Raw genomic sequence first — 20,506 nt, forward strand, 5'->3', positions numbered from 1 at the left:
TGGTTTTTATAAACAAGTTCTTTATTTACGTTTGTATAACAATACCCCCAATGAACGATTCCCCCCTAGCAAAAAACAAAAAAGAAAAAAAAAAAAGAACATTGCTCACCTTAATTTACTCTACATTTCATTGTTTTTTATTTTAAAGAGTCTCTTGACAGTCAAATAATGCACACTCACTCTCGTGAAAAAAAAATTTCTATATGAAGCACAATATAAAAACACATTCCTCCCTCACAGCTGTGGCCGTGAGATGGAGCTTATCACTAAATCACCCACCGCGCTTGATCCCGGGCCTCACAATTAAAAGAGTCGCTTGGCATATACACAAAATGAATACAGTGCCATGATGCCTCCGGCTTTTGAGGGCCGTTCCTGTGTATTAGAGGATGAGTGGCCAGGCATCTTAGGCGTAGTAACTGGGCGAAACCAGCAGGTCCGTGATGACCGCCAGCTGGTCGTCGGTGAACTTGACTTTGTGGTCGCGCCAGTTGTCATGGTGAGTTCGTCGAAAGTTCGACAGAGTCTTCTTGATGGTGGCCTTCAGGATGAGAAAGAAGAATAAAAGCAGCAACACTGAGTCATGTATGTGCGCAAAAGGCACAGGCACGGTTGGCCACGAAAGCTTATGGGACACACAAATTGAAAAAAAAAAATATGGATTCCCACAAAGCCTGCCCACATAGCCTCAAGTTCACAGCTTCTGCATGTATTAACCTTAGTGACCTATGCAGGGATACATTAAATTAAATGCGCCATGCTTTAAGAATGCGGAAATAGACATTTGCTATCGAATCCGCGTCTCCTAAAATTTTGTGGCTGACTGTACATTGACCTGTGTTTTACCTATAAAAACTGGGAAAGGTCTCACACTTACTGCTTCTTTATTCTTGCTAACTTCCACAGCAAGATCACATTTTATGGTCCAGATTGTATAACGCTTGGCACTGTTACTTAATTACCGAATTGGCAAACAATGTTGCCTAAGATCAATGGGAGGTCGCCTTTGTCTAAGCCTCTTGCCAGAAACAGTATCTGAAACATGACAGCTACGACATCACTTGGTCGCATATGGTGTCTGCTGTCTGGTAAAGCATGGCCTTTGAGGACCAGGCAATTAAGTGCAAAGTGCTATAATGAATGATAGGGACCCCCCCGTAAAGTTCAATCTTACTGCAAAATTTCGACATGGACAAAGCAATGGTAAATGTTAATTACTTTTTTTGTTGAAGTTCTTAAGAAAAAAGCACAAGTCACTCTGTATTATATCTTTTATTCTTTTCCATCATTACCAGTCTCAAGGATAAGCACAAATTTCAGTTTCTTTGCGTATTCATATGTTGCCACGTGACTCTGGAGTAGTTTAATCCCACAGATGATGTCTTTCAACATGACTCATTTAAAAGTGTTCATACGATCATTTACAATATATGAGAATAAAACAGCATTCTTCACACCTGCATCCTTACTTTCATTATTACTCCATGTTGCTGATAACATGTTAGCAAATTAGTAGACAGAAATACAAAGTAAGGATAGTAGTTTTATCGGCCGTATAAAGTTGTAAACATTCGCTTACTAACTGAATTAACAAGCACAGTGCCACACATGCACAGGTAAACATGAACACATCTCGCTCGATGACCGCGGAGAGTCGCTGTCAAAACGCTGGGGTGAAGAAGCACGGCAGCAGCAGCAAGCGAATTGACCTTCGTGCTGTCTCTCGCTTCAACAGGAACTAAATGTCGAAAGCATAGTGCATACGAAGCTTCCGGCACTGGGCGCACTTTGTTCATACCACAGATTGCTTTCAAGATACGGTGCCCGCGCGAGTGCGTCGTAAGCAGCAGCCGCAGGAGTAGAAGCCCTCTCTCTCACTCGCCCTCCCCCGCCCCACCCCTTCCCCGTGCCTCGCGCGCGAGATTGAGCTGCGATTGTCGGCTGACCCTCCCAAGTCTTGTCAGTCCGTGTCGACACGGCAAAAGTACGTTCTATACACCCGATTTTCAAAAAAATTGCCGCTAATTTCATCTACTTACTGTAGCTGATAGTCAGTTGCAGCGCAGTCCGTTAAAAGCGGACTTCATTGCATTAATAACATAGGTAGAGCAAACTAAAACTAAGGTTGAAATATCGTCCGTTACATCTGAAAGTCAATTTTACACGGGTCCGTTGTAACGAGCGTAGACTGTGTGTGTGTGTGTGTGAGAGAGAGAGAGAGAGACTGGATTTTTCAATGGGCCAAGTGTATTTAGAAAGATGAGAAGCACAACTCTATGGTTATCTTTAGTTTATTACCAAACAGTTTCAGCCGGTGAACCGACCTTTTTTAAGGGAAAATAGGTCGGTTCACCGACCGAAACTGTTGGGTAATAAACCAAAAAGAACCGTAATGTTGTGCTTCTCATCTTTACATATAATATATATATATATATACATACATACATACATACATACATACATATATATACATATATATGTTTATTGCAGGAATCCCTCCAACAACTTTATATTTCTAGGGTCTCACCTAAATATGCCTGTTTGCACTATATACCATACTTATTCAATTATAAGACAGGCATGATTATATGGCAAGGGTGCCAGTTGAAGCACCTGTGAAAAAGAACTTAAGCACGTACACTAATATAAGGCGATATAGAGTAGCTAATAGATTATTCATACTCAGCGAGGACTGCCCGAAATATGGAGTAATCCGAAGCCACTGGAATAATCGGTGCAGGAAATATACAAATTTCGCCTTGAGGTGCGACTTCCCAGCAGTGCGAATTTCACCTTAATGATGTGGCTTTACCACAGAGCATGCCACGCTGCCGCAAAGTCATACTTCAAGGTGAAATTCACAATAACTCACACTCTGCCTCTAGTGTTAAAGGGGCCCTAAACCACCCCTCGGGCTTGGTAAAATAACATAATCCGCGGGTAGCATACGCTGCTGTGAACATCTCAGCCAAGTTTTACTGTCGTACACAGTGTGTAGAGCTTGCAAGTGGAGCATGAAGTCGCCTTTCTCTCATACGTCCACAATGGGAAACTATATATGCGGGGCCTCCAGACTCTGCTTGAGCGCTCTCTTTTTAACAGAAGCCATAATCCTCACTCTTTTCTGGATGCTTTATTTCGCAATAAAGCGCATTCCCATACGCGGCTGCTATTGGCCACTGCGGTCGGCTACACCACGATCATTGCGGGGTGCCGCCACGAGTCCACTGGCGAAGTGCACTGTGGCTCACTCAGGAGAACCGCGTTTTGCTTACGTTTAGCGCATCGTAGGCACCAAAATTGGAAGTTGTGGTGTCTACGTTAACATCCAAAATGAAATTTGAACTGCACGCCATGGTGACATTTAGAAGGAGACTGTTGTGGCCATCCCCCCCTCCACCGTAGCCATTTCAATGCAAGGCATTGAAGAAGAAACGGGAGCACAGCAGATGTCGTGTTTAATTGCCAATAACTCTGCTTCTGCTGAACGAATTGAAGTAGTTTTCGCAGCAAATTATTTCTGAAATAACCCATTTTTCCTTCAGATGCCTTTCTCCACTTCGACAAATAGTAGTCCAGGGCCCCTTAGAATTTTTATAATTCTCAGTACCGGTCATTTGCGCAAAAATACAGTACTGCCTCTCCTACCAAGGTTTATTATTTCTTCAATTTGAGCTGCCATCTAAAATCTGGATTGCCAGAAATGTGGCACTGCCGCTGGCTTATTGAAACAGTAACTGAATCTACCAGCCTCACATATAAGGTTGGGGGGAGACTTTGAGTAAAAGGAATCTGGGAAAAAGACCTCACCTTACATTTGAATAAGTATGGTATGTGGCTAAATACACTGACTGAGTGGTTGTTAATAGCACTTGTTGGTATTTTACATCCCAAAGCTGCACAGTGGGCAAAGGATTCCGTATTGGAGTGTTCCTGATTAATTTTCGGCTACCGAACATGCACAAATACATAAACGCTTTTGCATTCGCAGCATGTCATGACGCATTTAAATCAAGTTTAGCCAAAATAGTGGGGGCATACCGGGATGGGTGGTGGTTCATTGAGGTGGTCACCCAGAAGGACGAGGACCTCGGGCATAAAGGGTGGCACGTCGTAGGGGAACGCGTTAACGCACGCGCACAGACCCAGGATGCCCGCATGACGCTCGATCAGGTCGCATGGCTCCAGTGGAGTTCGTGTCCCACTTCCGGCCCGCTTCGTCCGCTTCTTGTGCATGCACTGGGCCTTGAACACCGCCTATACATGCACATAAAACATGTCAGAATGTGTCTGCAGGCACAAAGCACCAAGTGTGCATACCTACTGTTTCAAACAATGCGAGATATCAAGCTAGTTAGTATTCCATGACCAAACTTTTTTAGCGTGCAGATACCACGAACACATGAGGGATAAGACAAGCACAGGTGCTAACTTCCAACTGAAGTTTTATTACTAAGAATACAGTAGAACCTCAGTAATTCGTACTTGGTTAATTGGGGAATCCCGGATAGTTTGTATTATTTGTACGGTCCCGAATTTTTACATGTATATTTAACCAGATAATTGGTGCGGCCAGTCTGCCACTTCCCGGTTAATTTTCATACTTGGCCGCGGCTTCCGAGCTATGCAATAGGAGTTGCCAATCTCGGAGGCTTCAACTAAATTAGAATCTACACAGTTTTTTTAAAGAACAAATTTCGAAGGCCATGCTTTCCAGCTTTGCGCCGGAAACATGTCGTAGACACGATGTTTCAGCAATTGACTTCGCAAGCGCCAGGCGGCGATGTGTGCTGTTGCGACCATCATCATCTTTACATCAGCCAGAGGTGTACGTTTTGTAGGCCTTGTTGGCCTTGTTAGTTGGATCTCAGTTGCCGAACGTTGTTCAACTGTTGCGTTTGTCTGCGCCTGCGCATTTTTCCTTGTGAATTGCTTAACTGTGGTGTGCCCAGAAGATGCCGAAGTAAAAGAGTTTGTCACTGCAAGAAAAGGTTTGTTTGATTGAAGAGGCCCGCAAGTCAACGGCATGAAAAACTGCTCTTGCCGAAAAGCACCAAGTGCCCTTGTCAACGCTCTGTAACATCGTGAAGAACAAGCAGAAAATACTCGACGCGTCCAGCAAGACGTGCTCGGCAAAGCGTACACGAATACGTGCTCCTGCATACGCTGACGTCGAAGCTACCTTGATTGCTTGGCTGCAGAAAGCGCACGCAGCCCACCTTCCCATCAATGGGACCATTTTGCGGGAGAAAGCTAACCAGCTGACGCTGCAACTTGGCCATATAGAGTTTAAATGCAGCTATGAGTGGTGGCAAATCGCAACAATTTAACATTCATTACTGTTTGTGGTGAGAGTGGCAGCGTAGACCAGAGTGTTGTTGACGGCTGGAAGCAGCGCACCTTGACTCCACTACTCGCCAAGTACGATGCAGCAGATGTGTACAATCTTGATGAGGCTGCTCTATTCTACAAAATGCTGCCTACGAAGACGTTCGCTGTGAAGGAGGCAGACATTAAGGGGCGGAAACAGAATAAAGACAGAATCACTGTTTTGTTCGGTGCGAACATGTGCGGTGAGCACAAACTGCCACTGCTTGTTCTTCGCAAGATCGAGAAGCCTCGCTGTTTTAAAAATGCATGACTGCCACCCAAGAACGGCCTAATTTACAAGAACAATAAAAAAGCTTGGATGACAGCGGCAATTTCTGAGGAATACGTGTGGCACTCTGACTGCAAGTTTGTGGCTGTGGGGCATAACGTTCTGTTCGTCATTGATAATTGCCCAGCACACGGCGACATTCAGAGCCTGCAGGCAATTAAGCTGGTATTTCTGCCTGCTAACACGACATCACTATCGCAGCCGATGGATCAAGGCGTTATACTTCACACGAGGAAGATATATCGCTACAATTTGTATTGAATTCGCTACAAGCGAATGCTCCTTTGCTAGGATAACGGCAAGCAGTATGCCATTGACCTCCTCGGTGCAATATGCCTCATTGTTCATGCGTGGAGGCAAGTGGAGGCCATGGTTACTCACGATGCTTTGAGCACGCCACATTTCCGAAGGAAGCTGCCACCACCACCTCTGCTGACTGTGCTGTCACATGCCCATTTGACGAGGAAGGGGAGACTCTTCGCGCTCAATATGAGGTCTTGCACACGAACGATGGAGAGTGCAGTCCAATTGGCTTCTCCGATTATTCGAATATCGAGAGCACAGTTCCTGCATGCTATACTGACCTCAACAGTGAGATCGCTGCAAGAACAACTGATTCGGCCACCAACGTTGAAGAAAGCGATGACGTGCCCGCCAGAGCGCTTCCTTTGGTGGAAGTGATTGATGCACCGAGTGTTGTGTGCAGCTTCGTTGAATACAATGGCGGCGAGGCTGAGATGTTGCGTCTGGTTGACCAGCTTGAAAGCGACTTTTAGTGCAGTAAACACCGAAAGCGTCAGTCTCGCATCGAGGAATTCTTTTCCAAGTATGTGGACATACGAAAATAAAGGTGTGCCATCCATGTATCACGTTTTCTGGCTGACTTCTTAGCTTTCGCGTCGCTTCGAAGAATTGAGAAAAATTGAGTATATTTCTCTCAGTCCTGAGGCCTTCCAATTAACAAGGCTTTACTGTATGTTATTTTTACACATAACTATACATATGTATGTCATACATATGTAGTAGCATCGACGTCGAAGAGGATGAGAACAACGGTGGATGGCTAGGGACAGGCCATTGCCTAATGTCACGAGCGGCCCATGCGAGACTCCTTGGAGATTCCTGCTGCTGAGAGGAATGCCCGTCAGCCAGAGCCTTCTGTTCAGTAAAAATATACTCCTGTTTACTGTGGCTCGTGGTAATCACTGATTTTGCACGCCACACATATATACCACTCTCATTGGCGTTCCAAATAGTGTTTGTTTTAGTTTTTGTCCATCCTGCTTGGACCACATGAGGTCTGCAGTATTATGTAAATAAAAATAAAAAAGGAGTCATATGTAGAACTCGTACCGAGGACAAAACAAAGAGAAGGTGACAACCACTGCATGTATCGAAGTGGGAAATAAAACAGATAATGTGCCAGGATCTGTGCATCAGCCATCACCTGCACGTGCTACAGCAAAATACCACAATTCTTTGCTTGACAAAGCAATGATTAGCAGTGCCATCCATCCCCTTCTCCACCCGCCCACTTATTCTTCTCAACTATTAGGTGTGGGAGAGAAGGAACAATGTCAAGGAATGCAGTGGTTGCCCTGTGGCAGACAAGCTTCCTTGTTGGAATATTTGCTCTAGAGACAGCTCTTGTTCAACCATTGTTATCACTTACTGCTTCCAGCTACAATGACTAACATTTTATCGCGTATCTGGTGTGACTTATGATGACATCACATTGGGGAGCGGAGTAGGGGGAGATTGATGAAACATATACTAGTTAAGGTTATTAACCAAAAAGTAACAAAGAAACATTCATCATCATCATCATCATCATCATCATTTTCAGCCTATATTTATGTCCACTGCAGGACAAAGGCCTCTCCCTGCGATCTCCAATTACCCCTGTCTTGCGCTAGCTGATTCCAACTTTAAACATATACACAGTAGCAATTATGTGTCACCAACACAGCATTAACAAAAAGTCACTTAAATAAACAAATAAGTCACCGGACATGACAGTCACCACATCATGTACAGTTCGTTCTCTTATGGTTTGTGGGGAAAAAAAAAGACGTTTTGAACAAATTCATAAGCTGTAGAAAAATGCAAAGACAATTTGAAAATACCTTGAAATCAGCAAGTTGCAGCACGGACAGGGAACAAGGACACGAGAAGGCACAGAAAAATACACACACTTCTCATGTCCTAGTTCTTGTCCGCACTGCAACTTTCTTGCTTCAAGATGAACAACCAGCAAGCCCACATCACCACTCTCATTGAAAACATCTGTCTAGCAATTATATTTCCTTCAATTTAACAGTGCAGGTAAAGTGCTGCTAGATTGCCTTTTCCAAGCATGCTTGAAGTTTGAAACCACCACTAAACAGTTAAGTAGAGATACATTTTAATAAAGATGGAAAATGCCCATGCAACAGGAGCAATAAGTCCTATTTTGTCATAACTTATATATCAAAACATCACATGACTTTTTTTTTCCACACACACAGACACATACACAGAAAGTCCCCATTATATGTCACAACTCATCACAATCATTGTTACCATTAAAGCACAAATAAACAAGTGGAAATCAACAAACTATGCAACCAACATCCCCTCTATAAAAGATAAATCTGAAAGGGCCCAGCAAGCTACTTTGTGCACTGTTCAGTTACCAGTGCTGTAGAAATAACATAAGATCATATTGCAGCAATGGAAAAGAAGAGACTACTTAGCACCTGAAAAATATAATAGATAATGACACAACAACTCACCAAGAGCCCATCGCTGACCTTGAGGAACTCACAGTGAAGCAAGCCTCCAAGGGTCTCACTCGCTGTCTCCCGCACCTGGGATAGAATTGTTCTGTCACCTCTCTCGGTCCACTGATGGTCCCACACAAAAAGTTGCAATTTTTGTCAAATGTTTGTATATAACAGTGACAGTGATACCAATCGAGTTATTAAGCACAGCAAACTCTATAGCAATTCAAGGAGTATCATTTTTAAAAACAGAGACAGGAGTGCCTGTAATGCTCAAAATCATACGTAATACACACAAGTACTTGGAGGAACTTGCAGTACTTTGCAAAGGTGTATTTACCATTATTGAAAAACTTTAGAAAGCTGACCACATGTTATAACTTCATCTGTGGCCACGTACCTTATAAGCTAGGCACCTGTCTCAAATTATATTCTGTGGTTTTATGTGCCAAAACCACAATATGATTATGAGGCACACCGTAGTGGGGGACTACGGATTAATTTTGACCATCTGGGGTTCTTTATTGCGCACGCAATGCATGGTACTCGGGCGTTGTGGCCACTGTGGCAGGGATTTGATTCTGCTCCCTCAGGCTTAGCAGCCCAATGCAGAGCCACTATGCCACCAACGCAGGTGGTGCACCTGCCTCATCTCCTATGTTAACCTTATTTCAATTCTAACTTGTTCTTCCATCTGCTCAAGTATATCACGTGGCATGATACAGTCGAACCCACTTATAACGCCAGGATATAACAATCTATCGGTTATAACGACCACATTTCAGGGTGGTCCCTCCCTACCCTCCCTGTGGAAACTGCTTCCAGATATAACGAAACATTTTTTAAATCACCGTACTGCTATAACGAACACTTTGAACACGGTAACGGTAAAAAGAGGGCACACGCGAATTGCGGAAGCGCGACCAAACTGGGCGCACAACAGCACGCGCCCTGCTCCAGTCTAACCCCGACAATGATATGGCGTTCGAGATGTGCGAGCGACCTCCTCGCGTGGATTTCGGAAGCCGTGAAGAAGGTCACGCTAGAGTGACCTAGAATACTGTGAGAGTGGCCAAAGCAGCGCGCAAACTGCCACGCTGCGGCGCTGCTGTGCTGGACCCGTGGGCCTTCTCCGCTGTGGAAGCTGTGCCAAAGTGGCGGGTGTCTGCTAAGCGCTAGATATTTTGGTCGCTATTTTGTAACGTTGCGATAATTTAGCTCCTATAAAAAAAAAATTAAATTATGGAGTTTTACGTGCCAAAACCAGTTCTGATTATGAGGCACGCCGTAGTGGGGGACTCCGGAAATTTGGACCACCTGGGGTTCTTTAACGTGCACCTAAATCTAAGTACACGGGTGTTTTCGCATTTCACCCCCTTTTGAAATGCGGTCGCCGTGGCCGAGATTCGATTCCGCGACCTCATGCTCAGCAGCCCAACACCATAGCCACTGAGCAACCACGGCGGGTTTAGCTCCTATAAAATACTACGTTACTGCAAGATAATACTGCAGTGACTCACCGCACAGAGAACGCGTAAATACAGGGATTTTGTATATTTCCTTCCATGCTTGCAGGTTTGTGACCGCAATGGTCCGCACTTATGCGGCTGCTTCAGGCATACATTCAACATGCACTTCATTGTGAGCGGAGGTATTTTATTTATTAAGTGTGGCATGACGAACGTAAATGTGCTGCAAAATAGAATAAGCACGAGATGGCGCACATGACCAGGAGAACGAATCAGATATAAACGGCTTGCTCATGCTAGCACTTTGCACCCGTCATTTACTTTATTTCATGCATTCGATTTGCTTTACAAGACTGCCTCCCGCGCTCTGGTGTTTCTGTCTTAACATGAAAGTAAATTTAGCAATTTATTACGTATGCGCGCTGGTTCATACAAGCAAGTATACTTGCTGATCTGTTAATATGTGGTTGTAGTTACATAATTAAAAGAGACAACTTATTTCAAGGACGTAAACTTTTCATGTTTTACTGCCATTGGAGGCAATAGCAGTACTGATATTGAAAGTTAACAGCAATATTTGTACTACTTCAAAGGTGGTAATTTTCGCGACAACTATGTCAATATAAATGCAAACACACATAACAGCGTCATGCACCATAAACGCTTGCTAGTTTACGTGACAATAATACGTTCAGCAATAAGTTACGCCTACAACTATCCCATCGGTGGGCCATTTGCATATGATAGCATGAGGCAAGTTACATGTTGATCATTAAAGAGAGAATTCCCGGCCAGTAATAGCCATCTATTTAAAACTAGAAAAAAATTAAATTTGTGTATAAATGGAAAGTTTCCGAAAAGGAGGAGGGGCCGGGCAAATGCACATGACGCAGATGTAAGAATCAATGCTTTTGACATGATGACCGGATGTCTCCGCATCATATCACCTCCATCTATATCCCCCCCATCTCTTTTCTCATTGACCTATCATATGTAAAGTGAAGCCCTTACACCTCTTTAAATGTACGGCGTAATCTTAGTAATGTTGTCTCTGCATTACATCATCCCGTCCAGTCTCCTCTCCTATCTCGATTCTCATATTGAGATATCATGTGGCGCAATGTCCCCACATTGCATCACCACTCCCAATGTTCCTTTACTTCCTCTCTTTTCTTCATTCATTCCATGGTTACGCACCTTCGCCGCATTGCTAGGTATTGCATCATCACCTCCAATGTTGCTCTCCTTTCCTTCTCTCACGAACTGAACTGAGCTCGGTGCGCAGGTACCTTTTCAGTTGATTGCTTTTGTTTGAAGTCGCGCTCGAACCGCATGTAATCTGCAATGGTTTTATCGGTGACTGAAATAACACCTTTACGTTTGTACATTGCTTACCACATTTTTGATTTGGCAGTTATTAATTTACACAGCAAAAATGCTGGTATTCACATCTAATTGAAATTCATCTGGATATCTGTAATGTTTCTTTCTGTGGGACACCTTTTGTGTAAAATCTTGTGAAATAAAGTTTGTTTACCTGGCACTGCTTTTCTTTCTAATGTCTGCATTTAATACAAGCTTCGTCTTAAGCACGGTGAAGCTCGTTGCTACACGCTATTTCTGAAACGAAATAAGCTAACATTATTACGGTGCTGCGGCCCTCTCTACTCTTTCTTTCATTTCCCTTACGCCATTTTTCTGTGCTCTTTGCATAACAAAGCACTAGTCGAGGCTAGCTAACACATATTCAAATGAGGACGAGTGGATATAGCTGTAATCCATTGGCGATTGACTGGAAAAGCTCATAGTAGTAAGCAAAGCTGTCACTGCACGTAAGTATTGCAGTTGACTGTGCGAGTGATTAACTTTTTTCGTTAATCTGAATTCGCGCTTACCGGTGCGAATACTATTGTTTTCGTTTTCTTCTTGTGCGTGACTTCATTTTGCACGTTTATATGCACACACAGTTTCCACATTACTGTTCCCGAACTCTAGCACCAGAACTAGGCCGCACTGATGCCGTTCGACACATGATTTTTGCATTATCTTGCTGCACCTGCAATAAGACGACGCTTAAAGATGGGCAAGTTCCATGCCATATCACACCACTAAAGTTACATAGCCTCAAAGGGTCTTGCGTAGAAACTGAACGTAAAAGAACTACAGCATGTAGCAGGCGCCCCTTGCTCCCCGCGTGCTTCCCGAGCGCAGAAAGCTCACGGGTCCTAAATGAGTCCGGCAAAGCAGTGGCGCGGCAGTTCCCCGCAAAAGCCTCACACAGAAGCTGGCGCTTTGGACACTCTCCCAGTATTCTAGGTCACTCTATAGCCCCTCCACAGCACCAGCGTGGTCACGCATTTATTTTCAATGCACGCTTCTAGGGCGGAGGCGTGCCCTGTACAGCATAAACAGCATGGCGCGGGGCGTGCACTGAAGCGTGCAGCGGTGCGATATCAGATACCATGACGGCGTCACTCTTGTTTTTGTGGCTTTTCCGTGCGGCACCATGTGCATTACGCCTGTTTCAATAATTTGGAACGATCATCCATGTCTTTCCACCATGGGAACAACAGCCGCTCAAGTGTTCCTGTTGACACAGCCCTATACGCGGCCAAGGTCGGCGAGAACGCTAAACCACTTATGGTGTTGGGCTGCTAAGCACGAGGTCGCGGGAACGAATCCCGGCCACGGCGGCCACGTTTCGATGGGGGCGAAATGCAGAAAACCCGTATACTCAGATTTGGGTGCACGTTGAAGATTTAACCCCAGGTGGTCCAAATTAATCTGGAGTCCCCCACTACAGCATGCCTCATAATCAGATGGTGGTTTTGGCACACTAAACTCCATAATTTTAACACTGCATCACGTGCTGCTGCCACGCAATGTTGCAAAGGGTCGTTGGTTACTACGCCGTTATCAGGATACCACAGTTCGGCAGCGCTTCGTTTACACGATGTCAATTGCTGATTACGGTTCGCGGCGACGTTTTGCCTTTCGGACATTCAAATTTTTTTTCGCCCGAAGCGACATAGATAACATAATTTTATGACTCTTGTGTGGCCGATGCGCAGTTGTAATGCTGAGACTCTCATGCCCGAGACCTTCGCATAATGGCAGCATGCTGGAGTAGTTTCCAAAGTTTACGCTTCTGGCCAACTAGAACGCTTCGCTCTCGTGTGCAAAATACAGTCTTGTCCCGCTGGTAGTAAAACATATCACAAGCTCTCGTATAAAAAATGGCATCTGTGCTTACAGTTTCGAAATTACAGGTGATAGGAACCAGGTGCCATTTTGAAAGAGCTACACGACACTTGATTAGATGGCCGCTTCTAATGGCAGTTTGCAGCTAAGTGCGGGAACATACCGGGAACAAATACGACACTGAAAATCTGTTTTTCCGACTTAAGTGCTGCCGAACTATAACTGCTGACACCAGCTTCAGTGCAGTTAATTTTTGATCGTCTTTAAGGGCGAGTCCATATATAACAAACTACCGATATAACGACCAGTTTTCGCAGAACTATCAAGTTCATTGTAAACGGGTTAGACTGTATCGTTATATAGGTCACAGAATATAACGCCGCTTTATAAATGACCGGCTAGGAGGTCACAAGCAGAATGCTACATGTTGCAGAGATGGGCATCTGCCAGTGCAATGCAATCATTATGAATAGGCTTAATTTTTTTTTTAAGTGTACCATAAAAACCTAACAAAAAAAAAATGTCTTCTATCCAACTGCTACACAGAGCTACAAAGGAAACCGATGCTGGGCCGCTATTTTGTAGCGATGCCTTTTTCGAAGCTAATGCCTTTCGGCACTTTTCGCTTTCATAAGTGGCCGCATTTGAAGCTCCATCCAGTGGTGGAGTGTCGCTTGACCACTCGCGAACACAAGGAGCACAAAGGCATTAGCATCGGGAAAAGGCATCACTACAAAATGGTCTTGACCCTGGCAGCCTTGAGGTAGCATAAGAGCCTAAGAGGGTTTATTGGCTAGTTTTCTGTTTCTAAGTTTGCATGTTACGTGATGCCTGCACTTTACGGAATGCTTACACACCCATCACCACAGTGATGAATGGCCTTGGCTAGCCCTGCCAAAGCTAGATCTAGTACACAAATATTTAAGAAAGCGCACGAGGGACAACTGATGCAGAGGTTGTGGGTTTGGGTCCCACTAGCAGCAGGTTGTCTTTTATTTCACTTTTATTTCCTTTTCAGTATTAGTCGAAGCTCAATATAACGAGAATGAAAATAATGAATCGTTGGATATAACAAAGCCGATCTAAAATGTTTCAGGCCAATATCAGTGCACAACAAATAGATGCTTATAGCAAATATTGGATATAATGAATGTATCTGTGTTAGAAGTGACTTTGTTATAGCAAGCTTTAACTGCAACTCTGAAGTTACATTAGAAGGGCCAGTTTCACTAAGACCTCCATGGTTTCACGGTCTGTTAGCTCCATTTGGTCATTATTCATTGCCCATGTCCTTTAGCGCTTCCCCGTACAGCGTATCACACAGCAATTTCTCGTGCACAGACAGGCTCACCTCCAGGCGCTCATCCTTGAGCAAGGCCAGTGTGTGCCCTACGACGGTGTCCCTCCACTCAGGGCAGCTTTGCATGGTGAACAGGTTGGTGAACACCAGGAACTGCAGCAGGTTGCAGCTGGCTGCCCGTGAATGCCAGTGTGGGCTCTTTATCACCTGCACATGTCAACACAAGATGGCACTATTTAGGGCAACATTTCCAAGGGAATGCTTGCATCATCCCCAGTGCACACTAAGCAAATGACCAAGCATGTGCACCTTAACAACAATGACACGGTTACTGGTTCAGTGGCATGTAGCAACCTCAACACAGTACAGCTCGAAGTATGCTATAATACTTTCAGGAATGAAACTAAATAAATTGACTTTTTTATAAGAAAAAGTTCTATCCAGTTATCTTTCAACACAACTTGGCCACATCTCAGATCACGCTATGAAAAAATGAAGCCAACACAGCATGTACTATCGACCAAAAATGTGTACGGACCACGGGATCGCAGAAAACGTTAAATATCCGAGCAGCCTTTAAAAGTAGCCAGTAAAACCATACATCACAATGTTGTACACATGTACCAGTAGAGGTTGGAAATGGGAATACCAGGCTGCGTTTTGAGGCAGCGGAGATATTCAGCTTTTTGTCAGATCCCTTGGTCCGTAAACCTTTTTGGTCGATAGTACATGCTGCTCTAGTAAGAAAATACAAATTTCATTTCAAAGATTACAACAAAGGAGTGACAGCAGTGGGGCCACATTACTGTTGAAACATTATGTCAGCCTTTCTCATGACAGTAATGAGCTTATTACCTGAGCACACTGACCACTGACCCTTAGTTACAGCCTGCCAAAATTAGGTGCAGTTAAAAGAACACACCTAACAGCATTTTTCACACAACTGAATAAACTTCTGTCAGCTCTAGTTGAGGCTGAGCCTAACTGCAGTTAACCTGGCTGAAAAACTGGGGTTACATTGACGATTAACAGGATATGGATTAGGGCTAGTTGGTAATTCATACTTCCAACTACAGCGCATTGCTCGTTGTATGTGTCCCTTCCATTCTGTCTTAAGCACACTGTTTGCAAGTTTAGGTACAAATAACCAACAATGCTCATACCTCGCCTATGGTGGCCAGGGCGGCCCGGATGCTCTCCGGAGACAGCAAGGCATTGCCGAGTAGTGCTAGGGCAACTGCACAATCCTTCTGCAACTCTTCATCCGTCTGATCGCTCTGCATCTGGCACAGCTGAAGAGAAGGCAAAATCCAGACTACAATGTTGACTCACGTCAACACAGACTTCTTGGAACCACTGGTTCTCCTCTGTTTATTTGTTTTGAAATACCCTAGATTTGGTCACACAGACTACAAAAGCTTCCAAGAGAAAAACAGAAAAAAAGTAAGCACGTCTCAAGTTCCTGCACATGACAATTAGAACATAACAAAATGTGCAATGATTGGTTAGGTACACTTTTGATGCACCACATGATGCGACTAACCTATTTTGCAAACAGGCTAGAGAAAGCTCTGGCAGAATTTTACACATGCAACATATTTCGATTAACCAGTATTACATAGCATCCTTTTTCTTAACTGGCTTTAACTGTCTGGCAACTTTACTGAGTACTGACATTTTCGAAACACTACTAGATGCTTCCCACCAATGAAAAGACAAAACTAAGCAAGACGAAGGCTGGAAAATGTAAGATACCTTAAACAGATACAAAGGTTGGTCTGGCATCATTGACATCATGACACAGAGACATATTTGCTGTTGCTGTGTAGCATTAAGGCTAGGTATGATAGTGGCACTCATAAAAAAAAAAAAAAAAAAGAACCATAAGTGCTACACACGTTTTTTTTTTTTTTTTTTGGCTACACTCACATGTGGCAGCCATGGCTATCACAGGTATGGAGTCATCCACCATATGATGTCACAACACATATACACTTCCCAGGTACAAAAACCAAAACTAATTCATAGAAACAATTATCATAGTGAAGTGTTTAGCGCACTCTGGTGCTTGACAGTATATTTCTTACGGTTTAACGAATCTGGACTTTCATTTCAGGTAAAAAAAAAAAGGAAGAAAAATAAAAGGAAGGCAATGCCATGTCAGTACTACTTTAAATGGCTAAATTGTCTGCTTTGAGACAAAGCAGACAAAGAAAAAATAAGTTTCCGTGACTGCAAACAGACAGTACATGGTTTGCTCCTGCTTCATACTAAAATCCCCACAAAATTAGTGTGTAATTTTTATTTTCATTGTTTTAGCATTGCTATGTTTTAGCATTGTAAATTAAGCACACTGAACAAAGGGGTTCACCACAGGCATTCATAAAAATCAAGAACAGGGAGTGAAGGTGTTCGCACACTGGTAACATCTTCCAAGGGAACTAGCATGAACAATAGAAAAAAAAAAAAAGGTTAGATATTCCAGAGCAACTCATGGATTAGAAGAGACACTTTAGTGATGCTCCAGATTGCTTTAAACCACCTGGGCATCTTAACATCAACCCAAAGCCCAGTACTCGAACGCTTTTGCATTTGGTACAGGAATGTGGACACAGGGGATTCAACCTGTGACCTCAAGCTCAGCAGTGGAGCGCCATATCCACTGAGCGAGCCACCACAATAGCTAGCATAAACATTACCATCATCACTTTTCTCTACTATAATACTTAATATCCCTGTAAATAAAAACTGCATGGCCAAAGGATACTTATAGTGCAAAAAAATAAATGCAGTTGATCCTTGGTATATTGAACTTAAAGGGGATCGCGAAATAGTTTGACATACCTATCTGAAGCTTATCTGAAAACTTTGCATGTCCCAAACTCTGGAAAACTGATCGATATAGACAATAATTCGATATGTTGGGTTTGATAGATTCACATCACAGCCTCCAGGTGCTGTGGGGTTCTCACAACCAAGACTGAATCACCTCTTACACATTCATGGCTGCTTGCATAGGAGATGGTAATATCATGCCATTCTTGCCAATACCATGATCAACAAAATTCTGATGCCAGGTGTACAACAGGACACTCACCACGGGGACTACCCTGAAGATTTCTGGAGGAGCCGCGCTTGGGGACTGAGACACACTGGCCAGGATCCACTTGCAGACTGTGACAAAGCAGAATGCACATGGCCCATGTCAACACCACAGTGTGGTCTTTTTTTTCCATGGCTGTGGTACTTCTTATGCATGCAAGACACACTAGGTGTTTTTTCCCCCTTAATTTTAACTAAATCTTATCAGAATCTTTAAATATTGCTTGTAAGAAATATAACATTTCTTAATCTCACCTCCATCTTATCAGATTTTAGAATCTTATCAGAATTTGAAAATGTTGTGTGTATGCAATATACCAGCTGTTATTCTTAATCTTATCTGAATATCAGTAGATTAATACTTTATATCCCAGAATTCCTAGGTTTTTAAATGTTCTCATTATCTCATTTTTATAAAAATTTTAGAATAATGTCTGTAATACTATTTTAAAACATTGTTTTCTTGTAAGAAATACCAGGGATATTTTTAAAATCTTACCAGAATAAAAAAAAAAAAAGCGTCTGTACATAATGTACACCAGTTGTTCTTTCTTGACCTTATCTAAATATCAATTTCAAAACATTGTATGAAATACCATATTTTTTCTCACTCTTATCAGAATACAAAAAGATTAGCTGCATCAGATAGCAAAATTATATTGCTTCAGGCAGATTAGTGAATGGGACAGCAAAAGAATTTGATATAAGCGGTAATTCGATAAAAGCAACTACCCCTTAAAAGCTAAGAAAGCTGAGCTTAACTAATACAACTCCGTGGAAGTCTAATATGGGTGTCACACGGCATATTTTTGATCGCGATCGAGTCAGATTGCGATCAAATTTCTTGGTCATGATTGCTCCTTTGCGCAAGCTGCGGGAGGGAGCCAATCCCAGTCAAGAATTTCGATCCAGATCAAGCTCTCGAAAGTGGGCGGTGACACTGGTATAAGTGCGAGATATTGAAGGAAGCAAACCTTCATTGAGGTGCAAAAAAGGCGGTCAGCTAGATCTACCGGGTGTTTCTGCCAGGCGCAAGGAATGCCTGCTTTAGTTTGTTCAAGCACTGTGTGAGGCTGTGGTTGCTGCCTGTGCATTCAACTTTGTTTCGCAACAGATAAAGGCTCTCCTGCGTCTGCGCCACTGTTGGTATATAATGAGGCTGTACATCCATCAGCTCTTTGTCCTTGTCGAGGCTACCAAGTCTACTATTTCAGCATCCGTAACTGCGGCGACAACGAGAACATTAGTGTTAGCTAATGCGAATGAGTTGAAGTTGCCTTTTGTCTCTTTGCCAATGATTCTGGGCACAGCTTTGTAGAGATCGTTGCAAACCTGGTGATCATCATCAGGCTCATCTAAAAGCGGCTGGGAAAAGCCGGCATGCAGTTTGTGATCTTTGCAAGTGCTAGCTCTTTCCTATGAAAGGTTTAACAAATCTATGGTACCAAGCAGGTCCAACATTGTAGCTCTTGTCGCCATCATATGTGATGAACATGCATTGTAAGAGACTCTAGTGGTATAGCTTTTGCGTGGTCTCAATGCTGCCCTGATTCATATGCTGCAATATTGCGGTTGTGTTGGCTGGCAGAAGCTTCAAAGTGATCACTCTGACATTGTGAATCTTCCCATGGCTGGGACAGTTGTCAGCAAAGAAAAGCCCATGGCGATGCTTTGATTCGAGCTTTCGATTCAGGAGGGGCACATACTTTTGATAAACGGCTGCAGTCGTCCAAACAGGTTTATTGTTTTCATATATACAATCTTTAGGCATTGTTGAGCTATAGAAGGATCGTGGCTCCTCTACCTTCCCTGGTATCAACAAAGAAGCTTTTTCTCACCGGTCGCATTTGCACCGAACAGCACAGTAACAGGCTCCTTGCATTTTTTTTTTTCCTCCCGGAAGTGGGGATTCACCTGGCGTAGTGCATGTGCGCTTTGACAACAATTTGCAGAAGAATGCAGCCTCGTGTAGGTTGTAAATGTCCTTCTCTTCATATTGCAGAAGTAGGGAGCTCAGCTAATGCTTGAGTCATCCCTCCACGGTGTCACAGCCCATGCCTACACTATGGCCAACTATCGATTTTGAGGACACGCCTGTCGCTGCTTGAACCATTCAAGCCATTCGTTGCTGCATTTAAAATCTTGCTTGCTAATTTGGAGGACTAGAGCTTTGGCTTTTGCAGTCAGTGCAGGTCCATTCATGGGGAAGTTCGCACTTCTGACGTTTTTCAGCCACTCAAGCAGTGCACTCTCCACTTCAGGATACTTGGAATCATGGTTGCGCTTTCGTTTGGCTGAGGAGCTGGTGGCTTCCTTGTTCTTGAATACAGCTGACAAAATTGAATGTGGTACGCCGCATTGCTTTGTAATTTCACATTTCTGCTGGTCACCCTTTTTCCACCTCACGTATCAAAAGAACTTTTTGTTCTAAGGTTAGACACTTTAGCGCGGGGACTGGCAGTGCCATTTCCAACTGAAGACCACAAAAGCACATGTGATGCACACGTATGGAAGCAACCCACAAACCATGTGTTCACAAAACGTGCGTAACCAATGCACGCATGCACGCAAGCACAGAGGAAGCAGTGTGTCTTGGTTTGGGTCACTTTGGGCACGCCAGGCACGCGGAAGGCGGCACGGAGTAACATTTCTCTGTTCCATCGTGCACTTTGTGCACTACTTCCACAGTGCCACGTCCGCGGCGCCATGATGGCACCTCTTGCCATGAGTGCAGCATGGAGGAAAAGGATGCGTGATGGAAAGGCTGAGGGTCACTCGCTCGCTCCCGTGGCGTGAAAGGTACTGAGTGCCGCAAGTGCGCACACGGCCCTTGGCAATTCGCTTAAAGAGGACTGGGAAAAATTCAGAATTAAGCGATGATTCGAGTAAAGCGGCTTGGTAGGGATGGGCGAATATTCGGTATGGTCGAATATTCGATCGAATAATTCTATATTCGTTATTCGCTTCGATTCAAATACAGGTATTTGATAGTTTTGAATTATTCGGCGCTCTC

General features: G+C 43.7%; 1 protein-coding gene across 2 annotated transcripts in view; it reads right to left on the reverse strand.

Annotated features, from left to right (window-relative positions):
- The window catches only part of LOC119457476 (proteasome activator complex subunit 4A), a 96,700-nt gene continuing 76,194 nt past the window's right edge, over positions 1-20,506 (reverse strand). For both annotated transcript variants that reach the window (XM_049670116.1, XM_037719055.2), the window contains 6 exons: positions 17,489-17,565; positions 15,555-15,683; positions 14,443-14,598; positions 8,434-8,508; positions 4,042-4,257; positions 1-541 (listed from right to left, as the gene is read on the reverse strand). In XM_049670116.1, coding sequence (XP_049526073.1) covers positions 407-541; positions 4,042-4,257; positions 8,434-8,508; positions 14,443-14,598; positions 15,555-15,683; positions 17,489-17,565 — 788 coding nt within the window. In that variant the 3' untranslated portion in view covers positions 1-406. The remainder of the gene's footprint in view (positions 542-4,041; positions 4,258-8,433; positions 8,509-14,442; positions 14,599-15,554; positions 15,684-17,488; positions 17,566-20,506) is intronic.

Source organism: Dermacentor silvarum, chromosome 7, assembly GCF_013339745.2.
Source record: "Dermacentor silvarum isolate Dsil-2018 chromosome 7, BIME_Dsil_1.4, whole genome shotgun sequence".
Lineage (NCBI taxonomy): Eukaryota > Metazoa > Arthropoda > Arachnida > Ixodida > Ixodidae > Dermacentor > Dermacentor silvarum.